At 42.1% G+C, this 25,050-nt stretch overlaps 1 protein-coding gene across 1 annotated transcript in view; it reads left to right on the top strand.

Annotated features, from left to right (window-relative positions):
• Positions 1 to 21,722, top strand: part of LOC140492490 (ephrin type-B receptor 1-like) — a 59,596-nt gene extending 37,874 nt beyond the window's left edge. The window contains exons 3-4 of the mRNA XM_072591379.1: positions 17,663 to 18,338; positions 20,961 to 21,722. Coding sequence (XP_072447480.1) covers positions 17,663 to 18,338; positions 20,961 to 21,244 — 960 coding nt within the window. The 3' untranslated portion in view covers positions 21,245 to 21,722. The remainder of the gene's footprint in view (positions 1 to 17,662; positions 18,339 to 20,960) is intronic.
• The last annotated feature ends 3,328 nt before the right edge of the window (positions 21,723 to 25,050 follow it).

The raw sequence follows: 25,050 nt of genomic DNA, 5'->3' as shown, positions 1-25,050 counted from the left end.
ACACTCACACACACACATTCATACACACACACATTCATACATTTATACATAATCACACTCACACACACACCTTCATAACTACACACACACATTCATACATTCATACATAATCACACTCACACACACACATTCATACATACACACACTCATACATTCATAACTACACACACTCATACATTTATACATAATCACACTCACACACACACATTCATACATTCATACATAATCACACTCACACACACACATTCATACACACACACATTCATACATTCATACATAATCACACTCACACACACACATTCATAACTACACACACACATTCATACATAATCACACTCACACACACACATTCATAACTACACACACACACTCATACATTCATACATAATCACACTCACACACACACATTCATACACACACACATTCATACATTTATACATAATCACACTCACACACATTCATACACACACACATTCATACATAATCACACTCACACACACACATTCATACACACACACATTCATACATTCATACATAATCACACTCACACACACACATTCATAACTACACACACACATTCATACATTTATACATAATCACACTCACACACACACATTCATACACACACACATTCATACATTCATACATAATCACACTCACACACACACATTCATACACACACACATTCATACATTCATACATAATCACACTCACACACACACATTCATAACTACACACACACATTCATACATTCATACATAATCACACTCACACACACACGTTCATAACTACACACACAAATTCATACATTCATACATAATCACACTCACACACACACATTCATAACTACACACACACATTCATACATAATCACACTCACACACACACATTCATACACACACACACTCATACATTCATACATAATCACACTCACACACACACATTCATACACACACACACTCATACATTCATACATAATCACACTCACACACACACATTCATACACACACACACTCATACATTCATACATAATCACACTCACACACACACCTTCATAACTACACACACACATTCATACATTCATACATAATCACACTCACACACACACATTCATAACTACACACACACATTCATACATTCATACATAATCACACTCACACACACACATTCATAACTACACACACACATTCATACATTTATACATAATCACACTCACACACACACATTCATAACTACACACACACATTCATACATTCACACATAATCACACTCACACACTCATAACTACACACACACATTCATACATTCATACATAATCACACTCACACACACACATTCATACATTCATACATAATCACACTCACACACACACATTCATACACACACACATTCATACATTCATACATAATCACACTCACACACACACCTTCATAACTACACACACACATTCATACATTTATACATAATCACACTCACACAGACACATTCATACATTTATACATAATCACACTCACACACACACCTTCATAACTACACACACACATTCATACATTTATACATAATCACACTCACACACACACATTCATAACTACACACACACATTCATACATAATCACACTCACACACACACATTCATACATTCATACATAATCACACTCACACACACACATTCATAACTACACACACATTCATACATTCATACATAATCACACTCACACACACACATTCATAACTACACACACACACTCATACATTCATACATAATCACACTCACACACACACTCATACATTCATACATAATCACACTCACACACACACATTCATACACACACACATTCATACATTCATACATAATCACACTCACACACACACATTCATAACTACACACACACACTCATACATTCATACATAATCACACTCACACACACACACACATTCATAACTACACACACACATTCATACATTTATACATAATCACACTCACACACACACATTCATACACACACACATTCATATATTTATACATAATCACACTCACACACACACCTTCATAACTACACACACACATTCATACATTCATACATAATCACACTCACACACACACATTCATAACTACACACACACATTCATACTTTCATACATAATCACACTCACACACTCACCTTCATAACTACACACACACATTCATACATTCATACATAATCAAACTCACACACACACATTCATACACACACACATTCATACATTTATACATAATCACACTCACACACGCACATTCATAACTACACACACACATTCATACATTTATACATAATCACACTCACACACACACATTCATACACACACACACTCATACATTCATACATAATCACACTCACTCACACACATTCATACACACACACACTCATACATTCATACATAATCACACTCACACACACACATTCATAACTACACACACACATTCATACATTCATACATAATCACACTCACACACACACATTCATACACACACACACTCATACATTTATACATAATCACACTCACACACACACATTCATACACACACACATTCATACATTTATACATAATCACACTCACACACACACCTTCATAACTACACACACACATTCATACATTCATACATAATCACACTCACACACACACATTCATACAGACACACACTCATACATTCATAACTACACACACACACTCATACATTTATACATAATCACACTCACATACACACATTCATACATTCATACATAATCACACTCACACACACACATTCATACATTCATACATAATCACACTCACACACACACATTCATAACTACACACACACATTCATACATTCATACATAATCACACTCACACACACACATTCATAACTACACACACACACTCATACATTCATACATAATCACACTCACACACACACATTCATACACACACACATTCATACATTTATACATAATCACACTCACACACATTCATACACACACACATTCATACATAATCACACTCACACACACACATTCATACACACACACATTCATACATTCATACATAATCACACTCACACACACACATTCATACACACACACATTCATACATTCATACATAATCACACTCACACACACACATTCATAACTACACACACACATTCATACATTCATACATAATCACACACACACACACGTTCATAACTACACACACAAATTCATACATTCATACATAATCACACTCACACACACACATTCATAACTACACACACACACTCATACATTCATACATAATCACACTCACACACACACATTCATACACACACACACTCATACATTCATACATAATCACACTCACACACACACATTCATACACACACACACTCATACATTCATACATAATCACACTCACACACACACCTTCATAACTACACACACACATTCATACATTCATACATAATCACACTCACACACACACATTCATAACTACACACACACATTCATACATTCATACATAATCACACTCACACACACACATTCATAACTACACACACACATTCATACATTTATACATAATCACACTCACACACACACATTCATAACTACACACACACATTCATACATTCACACATAATCAAACTCACACACACACATTCATAACTACACACACACATTCATACATTCATACATAATCACACTCACACACACACATTCATACATTCATACATAATCACACTCACACACACACATTCATACACACACACATTCATACATTCATACATAATCACACTCACACACACACCTTCATAACTACACACACACATTCATACATTTATACATAATCACACTCACACACACACATTCATACATTTATACATAATCACACTCACACACACACCTTCATAACTACACACACACATTCATACATTTATACATAATCACACTCACACACACACATTCATAACTACACACACACATTCATACATTCATACATAATCACACTCACACACACACATTCATAACTACACACACACATTCATACATAATCACACTCACACACACACATTCATACATTCATACATAATCACACTCACACACACACATTCATAACTACACACACACATTCATACATTCATACATAATCACACTCACACACACACATTCATAACTACACACACACACTCATACATTCATACATAATCACACTCACACACACACATTCATAACTACACACACACACTCATACATTCATACATAATCACACTCACACACACACTCATACATTCATACATAATCACACTCACACACACACATTCATACACACACACATTCATACATTCATACATAATCACACTCACACACACACATTCATAACTACACACACACACTCATACATTCATACATAATCACACTCACACACACACTCATACATTCATACATAATCACACTCACACACACACATTCATACACACACTCATTCATACATTCATACATAATCACACTCACACACACACATTCATAACTACACACACACATTCATACATTTATACATAATCACACTCACACACACACATTCATACATACACACACACATTCATACATAATCACACTCACACACACACATTCATACACACACACATTCATATATTTATACATAATCACACTCACACACACACCTTCATAACTACACACACACATTCATACATTCATACATAATCACACTCACACACACACATTCATAACTACACACACACATTCATACTTTCATACATAATCACACTCACACACTCACCTTCATAACTACACACACACATTCATACATTCATACATAATCACACTCACACACACACATTCATACACACACACATTCATACATTTATACATAATCACACTCACACACGCACATTCATAACTACACACACACATTCATACATTTATACATAATCACACTCACACACACACATTCATACACACACACACTCATACATTCATACATAATCACACTCACACACACACATTCATACACACACACACTCATACATTCATACATAATCACACTCACACACACACCTTCATAACTACACACACACATTCATACATTCATACATAATCACACTCACACACACACATTCATAACTACACACACACATTCATACATTCATACATAATCACACACACACACACATTCATAACTACACACACACATTCATACATTTATACATAATCATACTCACACACACACATTCATAACTACACACACACATTCATACATTCATACATAATCACACTCACACACACACATTCATAACTACACACACACATTCATACATTCATACATAATCACACTCACACACACACATTCATACATTCATACATAATCACACTCACACACACACATTCATACATTCATACATAATCACACTCACACACACACATTCATACATTCATACATAATCACACTCACACACACACATTCATACACACACACATTCATACATTCATACATAATCACACTCACACACACACCTTCATAACTACACACACACATTCATACATTTATACATAATCACACTCACACACACACATTCATACATTTATACATAATCACACTCACACACACACCTTCATAACTACACACACACATTCATACATTTATACATAATCACACTCACACACACACATTCATAACTACACACACACATTCATACATTCATACATAATCACACTCACACACACACATTCATAACTACACACACACATTCATACATAATCACACTCACACACACACATTCATACATTCATACATAATCACACTCACACACACATTCATAACTACACACACACATTCATACATTCATACATAATCACACTCACACACACACATTCATAACTACACGCACACACTCATACATTCATACATAATCACACTCACACACACACTCATACATTCATACATAATCACACTCACACACACACATTCATACACACACACATTCATACATTCATACATAATCACACTCACACACACACATTCATAACTACACACACACATTCATACATAATCACACTCACACACACACATTCATACATTCATACATAATCACACTCACACACACACATTCATAACTACACACACACATTCATACATTCATACATAATCACACTCACACACACACATTCATAACTACACACACACATTCATACATTTATACATAATCACACTCACACACACACATTCATACATACACACACACATTCATACATAATCACACTCACACACACACATTCATACACACACACATTCATACATTTATACATAATCACACTCACACACACACATTCATAACTACACACACACATTCATACATTCATACATAATCACACTCACACACACACATTCATAACTACACACACACATTCATACATTCATACATAATCACACTCACACACACACATTCATAGCTACACACACACACTCATACATTCATACATAATCACACTCACACACACACATTCATAACTACACACACACATTCATACATAATCACACTCACACACACACATTCATAACTACACACACACACTCATACATTCATACATAATCACACTCACACACACACATTCATAACTACACACACACATTCATACATAATCACACTCACACACACACATTCATACACACACACACTCATACATTCATACATAATCACACTCACACACACATTCATAACTACACATACACATTCATACATTCATACATAATCACACTCACACACACACATTCATAACTACACGCACACACTCATACATTCATACATAATCACACTCACACACACACATTCATAACTACACACACACATTCATACATTCATACATAATCACACTCACACACACACATTCATACACACACACACTCATACATTCATACATAATCACACTCACACACACACATTCATACACACACACATTCATACATTTATACATAATCACACTCACACACACACATTCATAACTACACACACACATTCATACATTCATACATAATCACACTCACACACACACATTCATAACTACACACACACATTCATACATTCATACATAATCACACTCACACACACACATTCATACATTCATACATAATCACACTCACACACACACATTCATACACACACACATTCATACATTCATACATAATCACACTCACACACACACCTTCATAACTACACACACACATTCATACATTTATACATAATCACACTCACACACACACAATCATACATTTATACATAATCACACTCACACACACACCTTCATAACTACACACACACATTCATACATTTATACATAATCACACTCACACACAGACATTCATAACTACACACACACATTCATACATTCATACATAATCACACTCACACACACACATTCATAACTACACACACACATTCATACATAATCACACTCACACACACACATTCATACATTCATACATAATCACACACACACACATTCATAACTACACACACACATTCATACATTCATACATAATCACACTCACACACACACATTCATAACTACACGCACACACTCATACATTCATACATAATCACACTCACAAACACACTCATACATTCATACATAATCACACTCACACACACACATTCATACACACACACATTCATACATTCATACATAATCACACTCACACACACACATTCATAACTACACACACACATTCATACATAATCACACTCACACACACACATTCATACATTCATACATAATCACACTCACACACACACATTCATAACTACACACACACATTCATACATTCATACATAATCACACTCACACACACACATTCATAACTACACACACACATTCATACATTTATACATAATCACACTCACACACACACATTCATAACTACACACACACATTCATACATTTATACATAATCACACTCACACACACACATTCATACATACACACACACATTCATACATAATCACACTCACACACACACATTCATACACACACACACTCATACATTCATACATAATCACACTCACACACACACATTCATAACTACACACACACATTCATACATTCATACATAATCACACTCACACACACACATTCATAACTACACACACACACTCATACATTCATACATAATCACACTCACACACACACATTCATAACTACACACACACATTCATACATAATCACACTCACACACACACATTCATAACTACACACACACACTCATACATTCATACATAATCACACTCACACACACACATTCATAACTACACACACACATTCATACATAATCACACTCACACACACACATTCATACACACACACACTCATACATTCATACATAATCACACTCACACACACACATTCATAACTACACACACACATTCATACATTCATACATAATCACACTCACACACACACATTCATAACTACACACACACATTCATACATTCATACATAATCACACTCACACACACACATTCATAACTACACACACACATTCATACATTCATACATAATCACACTCACACACACACATTCATAACTACACACACACATTCATACATTCATACATAATCACACTCACACACACACATTCATACACACACACACTCATACATTCATACATAATCACACTCACACACACACATTCATACACACACACATTCATACATTTATACATAATCACACTCACACACACACCTTCATAACTACACACACACATTCATACATTCATACATAATCACACTCACACACACACACATTCATACACACACACACTCATACATTCATACATAATCACACTCACACACACACATTCATACACACACACATTCATACATTTATACATAATCACACTCACACACACACCTTCATAACTACACACACACATTCATACATTCATACATAATCACACTCACACACACACACATTCATACACACACACATTCATACATTCATACATAATCACACTCACACACACACATTCATACACACACACATTCATACATTCATACATAATCACACTCACACACACACATTCATACACACAAACATTCATACATTTATACATAATCACACTCTCACACACACCTTCATAACTACACACACACATTCATACATTCATACATAATCACACTCACACACACAGACATTCATAACTACACACACACATTCATACATTCATACATAATCACACTCACAGACACACATTCATACACACACACATTCATACTATCATACATAATCACACTCACACACACACATTCATACACACACACACATTCATACATTCATACATAATCACACTCACACACACACATTCATAACTACACACACACATTCATACATTCATACATAATCACACTCACACACACACATTCATACACACACACACTCATACATTTATACATAATCACACTCACACACACACATTCATACACACACACATTCATACATTCATACATAATCACACTCACACACACACATTCATAACTACACACACACATTCATACATTCATACATAATCACACTCACACACACACATTCATAACTACACACACACATTCATACATTCATACATAATCACACTCACACACACACATTCATACACACACACACTCATACATTCATACATAATCACACTCACACACACACATTCATACACACACACATTCATACATTTATACATAATCACACTCACACACACACCTTCATAACTACACACACACATTCATACATTCATACATAATCACACTCACACACACACACATTCATACACACACACACTCATACATTCATACATAATCACACTCACACACACACATTCATACACACACACATTCATACATTTATACATAATCACACTCACACACACACCTTCATAACTACACACACACATTCATACATTCATACATAATCACACTCACACACACACACATTCATACACACACACATTCATACATTCATACATAATCACACTCACACACACACATTCATACACACACACATTCATACATTCATACATAATCACACTCACACACACACATTCATACACACAAACATTCATACATTTATACATAATCACACTCTCACACACACCTTCATAACTACACACACACATTCATACATTCATACATAATCACACTCACACACACAGACATTCATAACTACACACACACATTCATACATTCATACATAATCACACTCACAGACACACATTCATACACACACACATTCATACTATCATACATAATCACACTCACACACACACATTCATACACACACACACATTCATACATTCATACATAATCACACTCACACACACACATTCATAACTACACACACACATTCATACATTCATACATAATCACACTCACACACACACATTCATACACACACACACTCATACATTTATACATAATCACACTCACACACACACATTCATACACACACACATTCATACATTTATACATAATCACACTCACACACACACCTTCATAACTACACACACACATTCATACATTCATACATAATCACACTCACACACACACATTCATACATACACACACTCATACATTCATAACTACACACACACACTCATACATTTATACATAATCACACTCACACACACACATTCATACATTCATACATAATCACACTCACACACACACATTCATACACACACACATTCATACATTCATACATAATCACACTCACACACACACATTCATAACTACACACACACATTCATACATTCATACATAATCACACTCACACACACACATTCATAACTACACACACACACTCATACATTCATACATAATCACACTCACACACACACATTCATACACACACACATTCATACATTTATACATAATCACACTCACACACATTCATACACACACACATTCATACATAATCACACTCACACACACACATTCATACACACACACATTCATACATTCATACATAATCACACTCACACACACATTCATAACTACACACACACATTCATACATTTATACATAATCACACTCACACACACACATTCATACACACACACATTCATACATTCATACATAATCACACTCACACACACACATTCATACACACACACATTCATACATTCATACATAATCACACTCACACACACACATTCATAACTACACACACACATTCATACATTCATACATAATCACACTCACACACACACGTTCATAACTACACACACAAATTCATACATTCATACATAATCACACTCACACACACACATTCATACACACACACACTCATACATTCATACATAATCACACTCACACACACACATTCATAACTACACACACACATTCATACATAATCACACTCACACACACACATTCATACACACACACACTCATACATTCATACATAATCACACTCACACACACACATTCATACATTCATACATAATCACACTCACACACACACCTTCATAACTACACACACACATTCATACAGTCATACATAATCACACTCACACACACATTCATACACACACACATTCATACATTCATACATAATCACACTCACACACACACATTCATAACTACATACACACCTTCATACATTCATACATAATCACACTCACACACACACATTCATAACTACACACACACACTCATACATTCATACATAATCACACTCACACACACACATTCATAACTACACACACACATTCATAAATTCATACATAATCACACTCACACACACACATTCATAACTACACACACACATTCATACATTCATACATAATCACACTCACACACACACATTCATACATACACACACACCTTCATACATTCATACATAATCACACTCACACACACACATTCATAACTACACACACACATTCATACATTCATACATAATCACACTCACACACACACATTCATAACTACACACACATATTCATACATTCATACATAATCACACTCACACACACACATTCATACACACACACACTCATACATTCATACATAATCACACTCACACACACACATTCATACACACACACATTCATACACACACACATTCATACATTTGTACATAATCACACTCACACACACACACATTCATACTCACACACATTCATACATTCATACATAATCACACTCACACACACACATTCATACACACACACATTCATACATAATCACACTCACACACACACATTCATACATACACACACTCATACATTCATACATAATCACACTCACACACACACATTCATACACACACACACTCATACATTTATACATAATCACACTCACACACACACATTCATACACACACACACTCATACATTCATACATAATCACACTCACACACACACATTCATAACTACACACACACATTCATACATTCATACATGATCACACTCACACACACACATTCATAACTACACACACACACTCATACATTCATACATAATCACACTCACACACACACATTCATACACACACACATTCATACATTTATACATAATCACACTCACACACACACATTCATACACACACACATTCATACATAATCACACTCACACACACACATTCATACACACACACACTCATACATTCATACATAATCACACTCACACACACACATTCATACACACACACACTCATACATTCATACATAATCACACTCACACACACACCTTCATAACTACACACACACATTCATACATTCATACATAATCACACTCACACACACACATTCATAACTACACACACACATTCATACATTCATACATAATCACACTCACACACACACGTTCATAACTACACACACAAATTCATACATTCATACATAATCACACTCACACACACACATTCATAACTACACACACACACTCATACATTCATACATAATCACACACACACACACATTCATAACTACACACACACACTCATACATTTATACATAATCACACTCACACACACACATTCATACATACACACACTCATACATTCATACATAATCACACTCACACACACACATTCATAACTACACACACACATTCATACATTCATACATAATCACACTCACACACACACATTCATAACTACACACACACATTCATACATTCATACATAATCACACTCACACACACACGTTCATAACTACACACACACATTCATACATTCATACATAATCACACTCACACACACACATTCATAACTACACACACACATTCATACATTCATACATAATCACACTCACACACACACATTCATACATTCATACATAATCACACTCACACACACACATTCATAACTACACACACACATTCATACATTCATACATAATCACACTCACACACACACCTTCATAACTACACACACAAACTCATACATTTATACATAATCACACTCACACACACACATTCATACACACACACATTCATACATTTATACATAATCACACTCACACACACACATTCATAACTACACACACACATTCATACATTTATACATAATCACACTCACACACACACAATCATAACTACACACACACATTCATACATTTATACATAATCACACTCACACACACACATTCATAACTACACACACTCACTCATACATTCATACATAATCACACTCACACACACACATTCATAACTACACACACACATTCATACATTCATACATAATCACACTCACACACACACATTCATACACACACACACATTCATACATTCATACATAATCACACTCACACACACACATTCATAACTACACACACACACTCATACATTCATACATAATCACACTCACACACACACATTCATAACTACACACACACATTCATACATTCATACATAATCACACTCACACACACACATTCATACACACACACACATTCATACATTCATACATAATCACACTCACACACACACATTCATACATACACACACTCATACATTCATACATAATCACACTCACACACACACATTCATAACTACACACACACATTCATACATTCATACATAATCACACTCACACACACACATTCATACACACACACACATTCATACATTCATACATAATCACACTCACACACACACATTCATACATACACACACTCATACATTCATACATAATCACACTCACACACACACATTCATAACTACACACACACATTCATACATTCATACATAATCACACTCACACACACACCTTCATACATTCATACATAATCACACTCACACACACACATTCATACATACACACACTCATACATTTATGCATACACACACATTCATTCACACACACACACTCATTCATTCACACACACACACATTCATACATACACATTCACCTGCACCTCCACACACATCATTTACTGCATCCGCTGCACCCGACGTGGCCTCCTCTATATTGGGGAGACAGGCCGCCTACTTGTGGAACGTTTCAGAGAACACCTCTGGGACACCCGCACCAACCAACCCAACCACCCCGTGGGTCAACACTTCAACTCCGCCTCCCACTCCACCAAGGACATGCAGGTCCTTGGCCTCCTCCATCGCCAGACCATAGCAACATGACGGCTGGAGGAAGAGCGCCTCATCTTCCGCCTAGGAACCCTCCAACCACAAGGGATGAACTCAGATTTCTCCAGCTTCCTCATTTCCCCTCCCCCCACCTTGTCTCAGTCCCCACCCTCAGACTCAGCACCACCTTCTTGACCTGCAATCTTCTTCCTGACCTCTCCGCCCCCACCCCCTCTCTGGCCTATCACCCTCACCTTAACCTCCTTCCACCTATCGCATTCCCAACGCCCCTCCCCCAAGTCCCTCCTCCCTACCTTTTATCTTAGCCTGCTTGGCACACCTTCCTCATTCCTGAAGAAGGGCTCATGCCCGAAACGTCGATTCTCCTGCTCCTTGGATGCTGCCTGACCTGCTGCGCTTTTCCAGCAACACATTTTTCAGCTCATACACATTCACATACATGCACATATTCATACATACATACATACACACATACATACACATTCATACATACACACACGTGCAGACATACATTCAGACATACACACGCACATTCATACATACACACACACATACACACATTCATACACACATACACACACACATTCATACACACACACATACATACACACACACATATTCTTACAGACATATTCACACACACATATTCATACATACACACACATATTCATACATACACATTCACACACATGCACATATTCATACACAAATACATACATACATTCATACACACACACATATTCATGCATACACATATTCATACATACACACACATATTCATAAACACACGCACACATGCACATATTCACACATATACACACACATATTCATACACACACACACACACTTGTACATACACACACACTCATACATGCACATACACATTCATACATACACACTCTCACACACACATATACATTCCAAACCCACACATATATCCACGATCACATACCCACACACATACAGCCCCAAACCCACACTCACACACCCACAACCCCACACTCTCAGACCCACACACATACATCCCAAAATACACACTCTCTCACACACACTCATACACCCCCAGACCCACACTCTCACACACACACACACACACATACACCCTCAGACCCACACATATATCCACACTCCCAAACCCACACACACACACAAACCCCCAGACTCACACACACACACACACAAACCCCCAGACTCACACACACACACACACACACACACACCCCCAGACCCACACTCTCTCACACACACACACACACACTCTCACACACACACACACACCCAGACCCACACATATATCCACACTCCCAAACCCACACACACACACAAACCCCCAGACTCACACACACACACACACAAACCCCCAGACTCACACACACACACACACACACACACCCCCAGACCCACACTCTCTCACACACACACACACACACACTCTCACACACACACACACACCCAGACCCACACATATATCCACACTCCCAAACCCACACACACATACAAACCCCCAGACTCACACACACACACACACACAAACCCCCAGACTCACACACACACACACACACACACACACACACCCAGACCCACACTCTCTCACACACACACACACACACCCAGACCCACACATATATCCACACTCCCAAACCCACATACACACACACACACACCCCCAGACCCACACTCTCTCACACACACACACACCCCCAGACCCACACTCTCTCACACACACACACACACTCTCACACACACACACACACCCAGACCCACACATATATCCACACTCCCAAACCCACACACACACACAAACCCCCAGACTCACACACACACACCCAAACCCACACTCATACACACACACGCACACATACACCCCCAGACCCACATACTCACACACACACACACATACATACATACACCCCCAGACCCACACATATATCCACACTCCCAAACCCACACACACACGCTCACACATGATGACTTTAATTGAAGCCCAGTCTCTGATTGACTCTAGTGAGCCAGCCCCTTTATGTCCAGGCTGTAGAGGCTGACAGGGATGTTGGGAAGCACAGAATGTCCATTGTCTTTATCACATTTATCACCCCCCTTTCTCACCCACCTCTCTCTCCTCCTGCTGTCTCCCACCTATAACCCCCTGCTATCTTTCCCTCACTCACTTTCTCTCCCTCTTTCTCTCCCCCTTTTCTCTGACCACCCCTTTCCATCCCTCTCTCCCCACCATCTTTCTCCCACTCTTCTGTCTCACTCCCTCCCTCTCTGACCCCCCTCTCCTTCTCTGTCTTTCCCTACTGTTTCTTGCCCCTCCCTTTCTCTCCCTCTGTCCCCACCTTCTCCCTCTCTCTCACTTTCTCTCCCACTCACTCCTTTTCTCTCTCCCTCCATCTCTCTCTCATTCCCTCCATCCCTCTCTCACTCCCTCTCCCACTCTCTTTCTCCCACTCCCTTCCACTCTCTCCTCCCTACCCTCCCACTCTCTCCCACTCCCTTCCACTCTCTCCTCCCTACCCTCCCACTCTCTCCCACTTCCTTCCTCTCTCTCCCTCTCTCTTCCATTCTCGCCCTCCGACCCTCCGTCTCTTTCTCCAACTCTCTTCCCCACTCCCTCTCTCCACCCTTCTCTCACTCAACTCCTACTCCCTCCCCCTCGCTCTCCCACTGTCCCCTCCCTCTTGCCCTCTCTCTTCCCCCTCTTTCTCTCCCCCTTTCCTACTCCCTCCCTTTTCCCTCCCTGTCTCTCTCCAACTCCCTCCCACTCTCCCTCCATCCTTCTCTCCCCCTCCCTCCCCCCTATCTCCCACTCCCTCCCTCCCCTCTCCCACTCCCTCCCTCCCCCTCTCTCTCCCACTTCCTCTTTCTCTCTCTCCCACTTCCTCCTTCTCTCCCCGTCCCTCTCCCCCACTCCTTCCCATTCTTCTCTCCCCCCAATCCCTCCCTCTCCCAATCCCTCCCTCCCTCTTGTCCTCTCTCCCCCCCTCCCACTCCCTCCCTCTCTCTCCTACTCCCTCCCTTCCTCTCTCTCCCTCCCTTTCTCCCTGCCTCCCGGGGGAAGTGGGAAGAGACCGTGGCCGTGGACAAGCTGTTCAACATGATGAGAACGTACCGCGTGTGTAACGTGGACGGTCCCAACCAGGACAACTGGTTACGGAGCGCCTACATCGGCCGTGGGGAGGCACAGATGGTTTATGTCGATCTGCGGTTTACCATCAGGGACTGCAGCTCCATACCTGGCACCGACGGATCATGCCGGGAGACCTTCGGCCTTTACTATGGCGAGGCGGACTCCGACGGTGAGCCCTCAGCCCGTACGGCCACCCAGCTGAAGAGCACCTTCACCAAGGCCCGGGACATCACCGCCGAGCACGTCCTCGCCCTCAACGGGATGGGCAAGGTCAACAGGGTGACCGTGCCGATCGGCCCACTCACCGGGGCGGGCTTCCGCTTGGCGTTCCGGGACCGGGGAGCCTGCGTCAACCTCCTGTCCGTGCGGGCCTCCTTCCGCAAGTGCCCGGCCACTGTCGCCAACCTGGCCCGCTTCCCGGAGACGGTAGCGGGGCCCAGCCTCAGCTCGCTGGCCGTGAGCCACGGCACGTGCGTGGCCAACGCCACAGAGAGCTCTGTCCCCGTGAAGCTGTACTGCGCTAGTGAGGGAGACTGGGTGGTGCCTGTCGGGGGCTGCGAGTGTAGGCCTGGTTACCGCAGCAACGAGGAGCTCACCGCTTGCACAGGTAACGGGATCAGCTGATCGACCCAGGGATGGGGGGGGGGTAACTTTCTATAAATTCCTTCCACCACCCCTAATTCCTCCCATCACGAGAATGGGATTTACTGCTATGAGGTGTCGCGTTTTGGTGGTGAATTGTTGGTTTAGTAAACGGCGAAGAAGGTTACCTCAGAGTACAACGGGATCTTGATCAGGTGGGCTAAGAAGTGGCAGATGGAGTTTAATTCAGATAAATGCGAGGTGCTGCATTTTGGAAAAGCAAACCTTAGCAGGACTTATACACTTAATGGTAAGGTCCTAGGGAGTGTTGCTGAACAAAGAGACCTTGGAGTACAGGTTTATAGCTCCTTGAAAGTGGAGTCGCAGGTAGATAGGATAGTGAGGAAGGCGTTTGGTATGCTTTCCTTTATTGGTCAGAGTATTGAGTACAGGGGTTGGGAGGTCATGTTGCGTCTGTACAGGACATTGGTTAGGCCACTGTTGGAATATTGTGTGCAATTGTAATCTTCCCCTGCTACAAGGTATTTTGAAACTTGAAAGGGTACAGAAAAGATTTACAAGGATGTTGCCAGGGTTGGAGGATTTGAGCTACAGGGAGAGGCTGAACAGGCTGGGGCTGTTTTCCCTGAAGTGTCAGAGGCTAAAGGGTAACTTTATAGAGGTTTATAAGATCATGAGGGGCGTGGGTAGGGTGGATAGCCAAGGTCATTTCCCCAGGGGAGGGGAATCCAAAACTGGAGGGCATAGGTTTAAGGTGAGAAGGGGAAGAATTAAAGAGGACTTGAGAGGCAACCTTTTCACACAGAGGGTGGTGTGTGTATGGAATGAGCTGCCAGAGGAAGTGGTGGTGCAACATTTAAAAGGCATCTGGATGGGTATATGAATAGGAAGGGTTCAGAGGTATATGGGCCAAGTGCAAAAAAATGGGACTAGATTGGGTTGGGATATCAACGTGGTCTGTTACCGTGCTGTACGTCTCTATGACTCTGCAACACTGGGAGAGTCACTCCCACAGGGAGGGGTTCAGGTGAACAGTGAAGGGGAGCTGGATAAACCCGCATGGGGAAAGGGATTGAAAGACATGGCGGCTGCGGGTGAGATGAAGAGGGTGTAAGGTGAGGCTGGTCTGGGTAACCCCCTAGGGAAAACCCCATACAAATTGGCAAAGGACACAACTTTGTCTTGTACACTTCAAAATGGAGGATCAGTCCCTTCATTCCCAAACATACTGCTCTCTCCCTCTGGGCCACCATCGACTGGGTGGAGAGGTGGGGGGGTGGGTGGGATGGGGGTTGGTGACAGCACGGTGGCTCAGTGGTTAGCACTGCTGCCTCACGGCGCCAGGGACCCGGGTTCGATTCCAGCCTCGGGCGACTGTCTGTGTGGAGTTTGCACATTCTCCCCCGTGTCTGTGTGGGTTTCCTCCGGGTGCTTCGATTTCCTCCCACAGTCCAGGGATGTGCAGGTCAGGGTGGATTGGCCATGCTAAATTACCCATAGTGTCCAGGGATGTGGAGGTTAGGGTGAATTGGGCTAAGTTACCCATAGTGCCCAGGGACGTGTAGGTTAGGGTGGATTAGCCATGCTAAATTGCCCATAGTGTCCAGGGATGTGCAGGTTGGGGTGGATTGGCCATGCTAAATTGCCCATAGTGTCCAGGGATGTGCAGGTTGGGGTGGATTGGCCATGCTAAATTACCCATAGTGCCCAGGGATGTGCAGGTTAGGGTGGATTGGTCGTGCTAAATTGCCCATACTGCCCAGGGATGTGTAGGTTAGGGTGGATTGGCCATGCTAAATTGCCCATAGTGTCCAGGGATGTGCAGGTTGGGGTGGATTGGCCATGCTAAATTGCCCATAGTGTCCAGGGATGTGCAGGTTGGGGTGGATTGGCCATGCTAAATTACCCATAGTGCCCAGGGATGTGCAGGTTAGGGTGGATTGGTCGTGCTAAATTGCCCATACTGCCCAGGGATGTGTAGGTTAGGGTGGATTGGCCATGCTAAATTGCCCATGGTGTCCAGGGATGTGCAGGTTAAGGTGGATTGGCCGTGCTAAATTACCCATAGTGCCCAGGGATGTGCAGGTTAGGGTGGATTGGCCATACTAAATTGTCCCATAGTGCCCAGGGATGTGCAGGTTAGGGTGGATTGGCCGTACTAAATTGTCCCATAACGCTCAGGGATGTACAGGTTAGGGTGGATTGGCCGTACTAAATTGTCCCATAACGCTCAGGGATGTACAGGTTAGGGTGGATTGGCCGTACTAAATTGTCCCATAACGCTCAGGGATGTACAGGTTAGGGTGGATTGGCCGTGCTAAAGTGTCCCATAGTGTCCACGGATGAGCAGGCTAGGTGGATTAGCCGTGGGTAAATGCCAGGTTACAGGGATATGGAGTGGGTGGGATGTTTTTCGGAGGGTTAGTGTGGACTTGATGGGCCTAATGGCCTACTTCCCCACTGTAGGGATTCTATGATCCTATGAATGGCCATGTGGCCTCAATTGGCTTTTCTTTACTTAAGGTGAGGCACCTATACCCAAACTTAAACTGAAAATGAAAGCAGACTGTTGGGTTTCTACTTGACAATGACAGACTGAACCAGATCCTCCCATTCCCTCCTGCAGAGATTGAAGAGCAAGCGACCGTCTTTGAGCTGGGGTCAGAGCGGGGCCCTTCCCAGGATGCTTTGGACCCTTCCTGTGGCCAATTGGAAAGCCTGCTGCGAGTCAATCAGCAATGGTTGGAGGAGCAGTCCCAGACCTTGAGTCACCTGACCCAGGCTGTGGAGGTCCTCAACTCTTCCCTGCTCGACATCTCACAGAGACTTCACCTGCTCCTGAGGGGCCGCCCTCAGACGCTACCAGACCTGGTGATTGCTCCCACCGTCAATGGCGGAAAGGAAAATTGAGCCTTCCTGACTTCACCTCATCAGACTGTGACAGTTCTTCGGACATCTGGACGTCAGTGAGAGTGGGGAAAACAAAACCTCCCTGTCCAACGAAAATCCGCACTCCTTTCCCTCTTCTCCCCGTTAATCGCAAAGCCCTAACTATCGTGAGATAGAATTGTACCTCCAGTGGTTCCTGCATTTCTTCCCCTTCAGCGCTTCATCTGAATGGCCAACTGAACAGTGAAGTAACCATGGCAACGAGGCAGCCGCCATCTTGAAAAGCTAACCACCTTAGCGTGAGTCCGCGTCCAATGAACCCCAATTCTCTGTACAGGATGCAAGCAAGGAAACGGGAGGAAGGAGCAGAGGAAAAGCCAAGGGGGTATTATGTAATCCCGAGAGCCAGCTAATATTCTGAGGGCCCAGGTTTGAATCCTGCCATGGCAGGTGCTAGAATGTGAATTCAATAAAACAAAATCCGCACTTAAGAGTCTAATGGTGACCAGGAATCCATTGTCAATTGTCAAAAAAACCCATCCGGTTCACTCATGTCCTTTAGGGAAGGGAACTGCCATCCTTACCTGGTCTGGCTGACATGTGACTCCAGACCCACAGCAGCATGTCTGACTCTTAATGCCCTCTGGGGCGATTAGGGTTGGGCAAAATGCTGGCCTGGCTAATGAGGCCCTCATCCCGTGAACGAATACAAGAATAACCCCAGCACATAAAACGGGCCCCAGCGACAGGCCCCTTTCAAAATGGCAGAACATCTTCATTGGAGTTGCCATGACAACAAGGTGGCTGACACTTCTGCCCCTCCCACCACCACCAATTTTAAGGTGTAATTCAGAATTGAATTCTAAGTCCCCAAATCTTGTCTGAAACAACATCACGGTGACGGAACTTAATTGAACACAATTAGTGGGTGAATCCCTCCCGTTGATTCCTGCCCTCTTGAGGTCAACTCCTTTCAAGGTAAAACTGCCACATCCCTCGATCTTTCTCTCACTCAGTCTCGTGGTCCCGTGTTCGAGTTTCGCGGGGTGTTATCTGCAGGGAACGCACAAGGTGCAATGCCGAGATTCCTCCGACAGCACCATCCGAGCCGTGACCTCTCCCATCTAGACAGACATGGGTAGCGTAAGAACACCGCTCAAGATGTCCTCCATGCTACTCACTGTCCTGACTTGGAAATATGTTGGTGTTCCTTCAGTGTTGCTGGGTCAAAATCCTGGAAGTGCACACCTTATGGCATCATGGGTGTCCTGACACCACACGGACTGCAACGTTTCAAGATGGCGGCTGGTTGAAACCGTGATAGATGGACAATGATGTCCAACAATGCCCATACCAACAGGCCTCAGCCTGAACATTTATCGGCTTATTGACGCTGGAATTAGTAATCCCGAACTCGAAACGTTAACTCCGTTTCTCTCTCTCCGCACACGCTTGCCAGAACCTGCTGAGTTTCTCCAACCCTTTCTGTTTTTACTCTAACCTTCTGGATTCTTCCATTGTGCCTGCCTCCCCGAGACTTTTTCTAATGGTTGGCTGGGGTCTTTGTGTTGGGGGTTGAGTGGGGGGGGGGGGGGGGGAGAAGCGGTGTTCAGATTCACCTGAACGATGAGGAGGTGGGGCGGGAGGGTTTGACATGTCCGTTTGCCCAGAGGGAACCTCTCTTCTGTCGAATGGAGGAGGTTGTGGAAGTTGGAGGTGAGTGGCTGGGAGGTTTCGAGATGGCAGTTTAGTTGTTTGAAGGCACCCAGAGAATGGGAAGTTCATAAATCTGTTAGCTATCAGCCATTGGAATGACGGAACCAGCTCAAGGGGCAGAGTGGCCTTCTCCTGTGCCTACGTAACATTATATGATTTTAAAACAGTGATAGGTAAGTTCTTGATTTCCAAGAGGATCAAAGGTTACAGGGAGAAAGCAGGGAAATGGGTCTGAAAAACCTCCCAGCCATGATCGAATGGCAGAGCAGACTCAATGGGCCAAATGGCCTAATTTCTGCTCCTGTGGTTTTAGTGATGTCCAGTGATCCTGAGCGATGTGTGGCTGGGGCCAAACCTTGATCATCCTATAGTGGACATTGAAGACGGTTATCTAAGATTACAAAGAGATCTTGATCAATTGGGTCAATGGGCTGAGGAGTGGCAGAGGGAGTTTAATTTGGATATATGTGAGGTACTGCATTTTGGTAAAACAAAGGCAGGACTTATACTGTTAATGGTAATGGCCCTGGTTAGAGAAACCTAAGGGTTGAGGTACATAATTCTTTGAAATTTGCGTCACAGGTAGAGATGGTGGTTAAGAAGGTGTTTAACACTTGCCTCCATTGCTCAGACCTTTGAGTATAGGGGTTGGGACGTCATGTTGAAGTTGTACAGGACGTTGGTGAGGCCTCTTCTGGAGTACTGTGTCCAGTTCTGGTTTCCCCTGTTATGGGAAGGATATTATTAAACTGGAGAGAGTTCAGAAAAGATTTACCATGCTGCCAGGAATGGAGAGTTCGAGATACAAAAATAGACTGAAAGGCTGAAACTTTTTTCACTGTTGGGATGTTAGAAGCAACTGCATTGCACACCCTCCATCAGTTTTGACTCCATTAGGTCTGCTCAGAGAAGCTTTACTTTGTCGAATAGCTGGTTTTGCTCATGAAGAACCATTTGGTTGACATCATCTTACTTTAACGACTTCCCTCACCTTAACGATGACCTGCCTCACCTTAACGACGACCTACCTCACCTTAACGACGACCTACCTCACCTTAACGACGATCACTCTCTCACTTCAACGATGACCTCCCTCACCTTAACGACGATCACTCTCTCACTTCAACGATGACCTCCCTCACCTTAACGATGATCACTCTCTCACTTCAACAATGACCTCTCTCACCTTAACAACAACCTGTTACTTTAACAAGTTCCCTCACCTTAACAAACCTCCCTCACTTTATGATGATCTCCCTCATCTTAACAATGACCTCCCTCACCTTAGTTAAACCTCCCCCACTTTAACAATGACCCCTCCTCACCTGAACAACAACCTCCCTCACCCCTTAACAACCTCCTCACCTTAACAATGACGTCTTTCACCTTAACATCCCTTCCTCACCTTAACCACAAACCTCCCTCACTTTAACGATCTCCCTCACCCCTCAACAATGACCTCCCTCAACCCTTAACAGCGACCTCCCTCACCCCTTAACAACGACCTCCCTCACCCCTTAACAACGACCTCCCTCAACCCTTAACAACGACCTCCCTCAACCCTTAACAACGACCTCCCTCACCCCTTAACAACGACCTCCCTCACCTTTAACAACGACCTCCCTCACCTTTAACAACGACCTCCCTCACCCCTTAACAACGACCTCCCTCAACCCTTAACAACGACCTCCCTCAACCCTTAACAACGACCTCCCTCACCCCTTAACAACAATCTCCCTCACCCCATAACAACGACCTCCCTCACCTTTAACAATGACCTCCCTCACCCCTTAACAACGACCTCCCTCACCCCTTAACAACGACCTCCCTCACCCCTTAACAACGACCTCCCTCACCTTTAACAACGACCTCCCTCAACCCTTAACAACGACCTCCCTCAACCCTTAACAACGACCTCCCTCACCTTTAACAATGACCTCCCTCACCCCTTAACAACAATCTCCCTCACCCCGTAACAACGACCTCCCTCACCTTTAACAACGACCTCCCTCACCTTTAACAATGAACTCCCTCACCCCTTAACAACGACCTCCCTCACCCCTTAACAACGACCTCCCTCACCCCTTAACAACGACCTCCCTCACCCCTTA

Source organism: Chiloscyllium punctatum, chromosome 21, assembly GCF_047496795.1.
Source record: "Chiloscyllium punctatum isolate Juve2018m chromosome 21, sChiPun1.3, whole genome shotgun sequence".
Lineage (NCBI taxonomy): Eukaryota > Metazoa > Chordata > Chondrichthyes > Orectolobiformes > Hemiscylliidae > Chiloscyllium > Chiloscyllium punctatum.
This window is presented reverse-complemented; position numbering and strand designations above follow the sequence as displayed.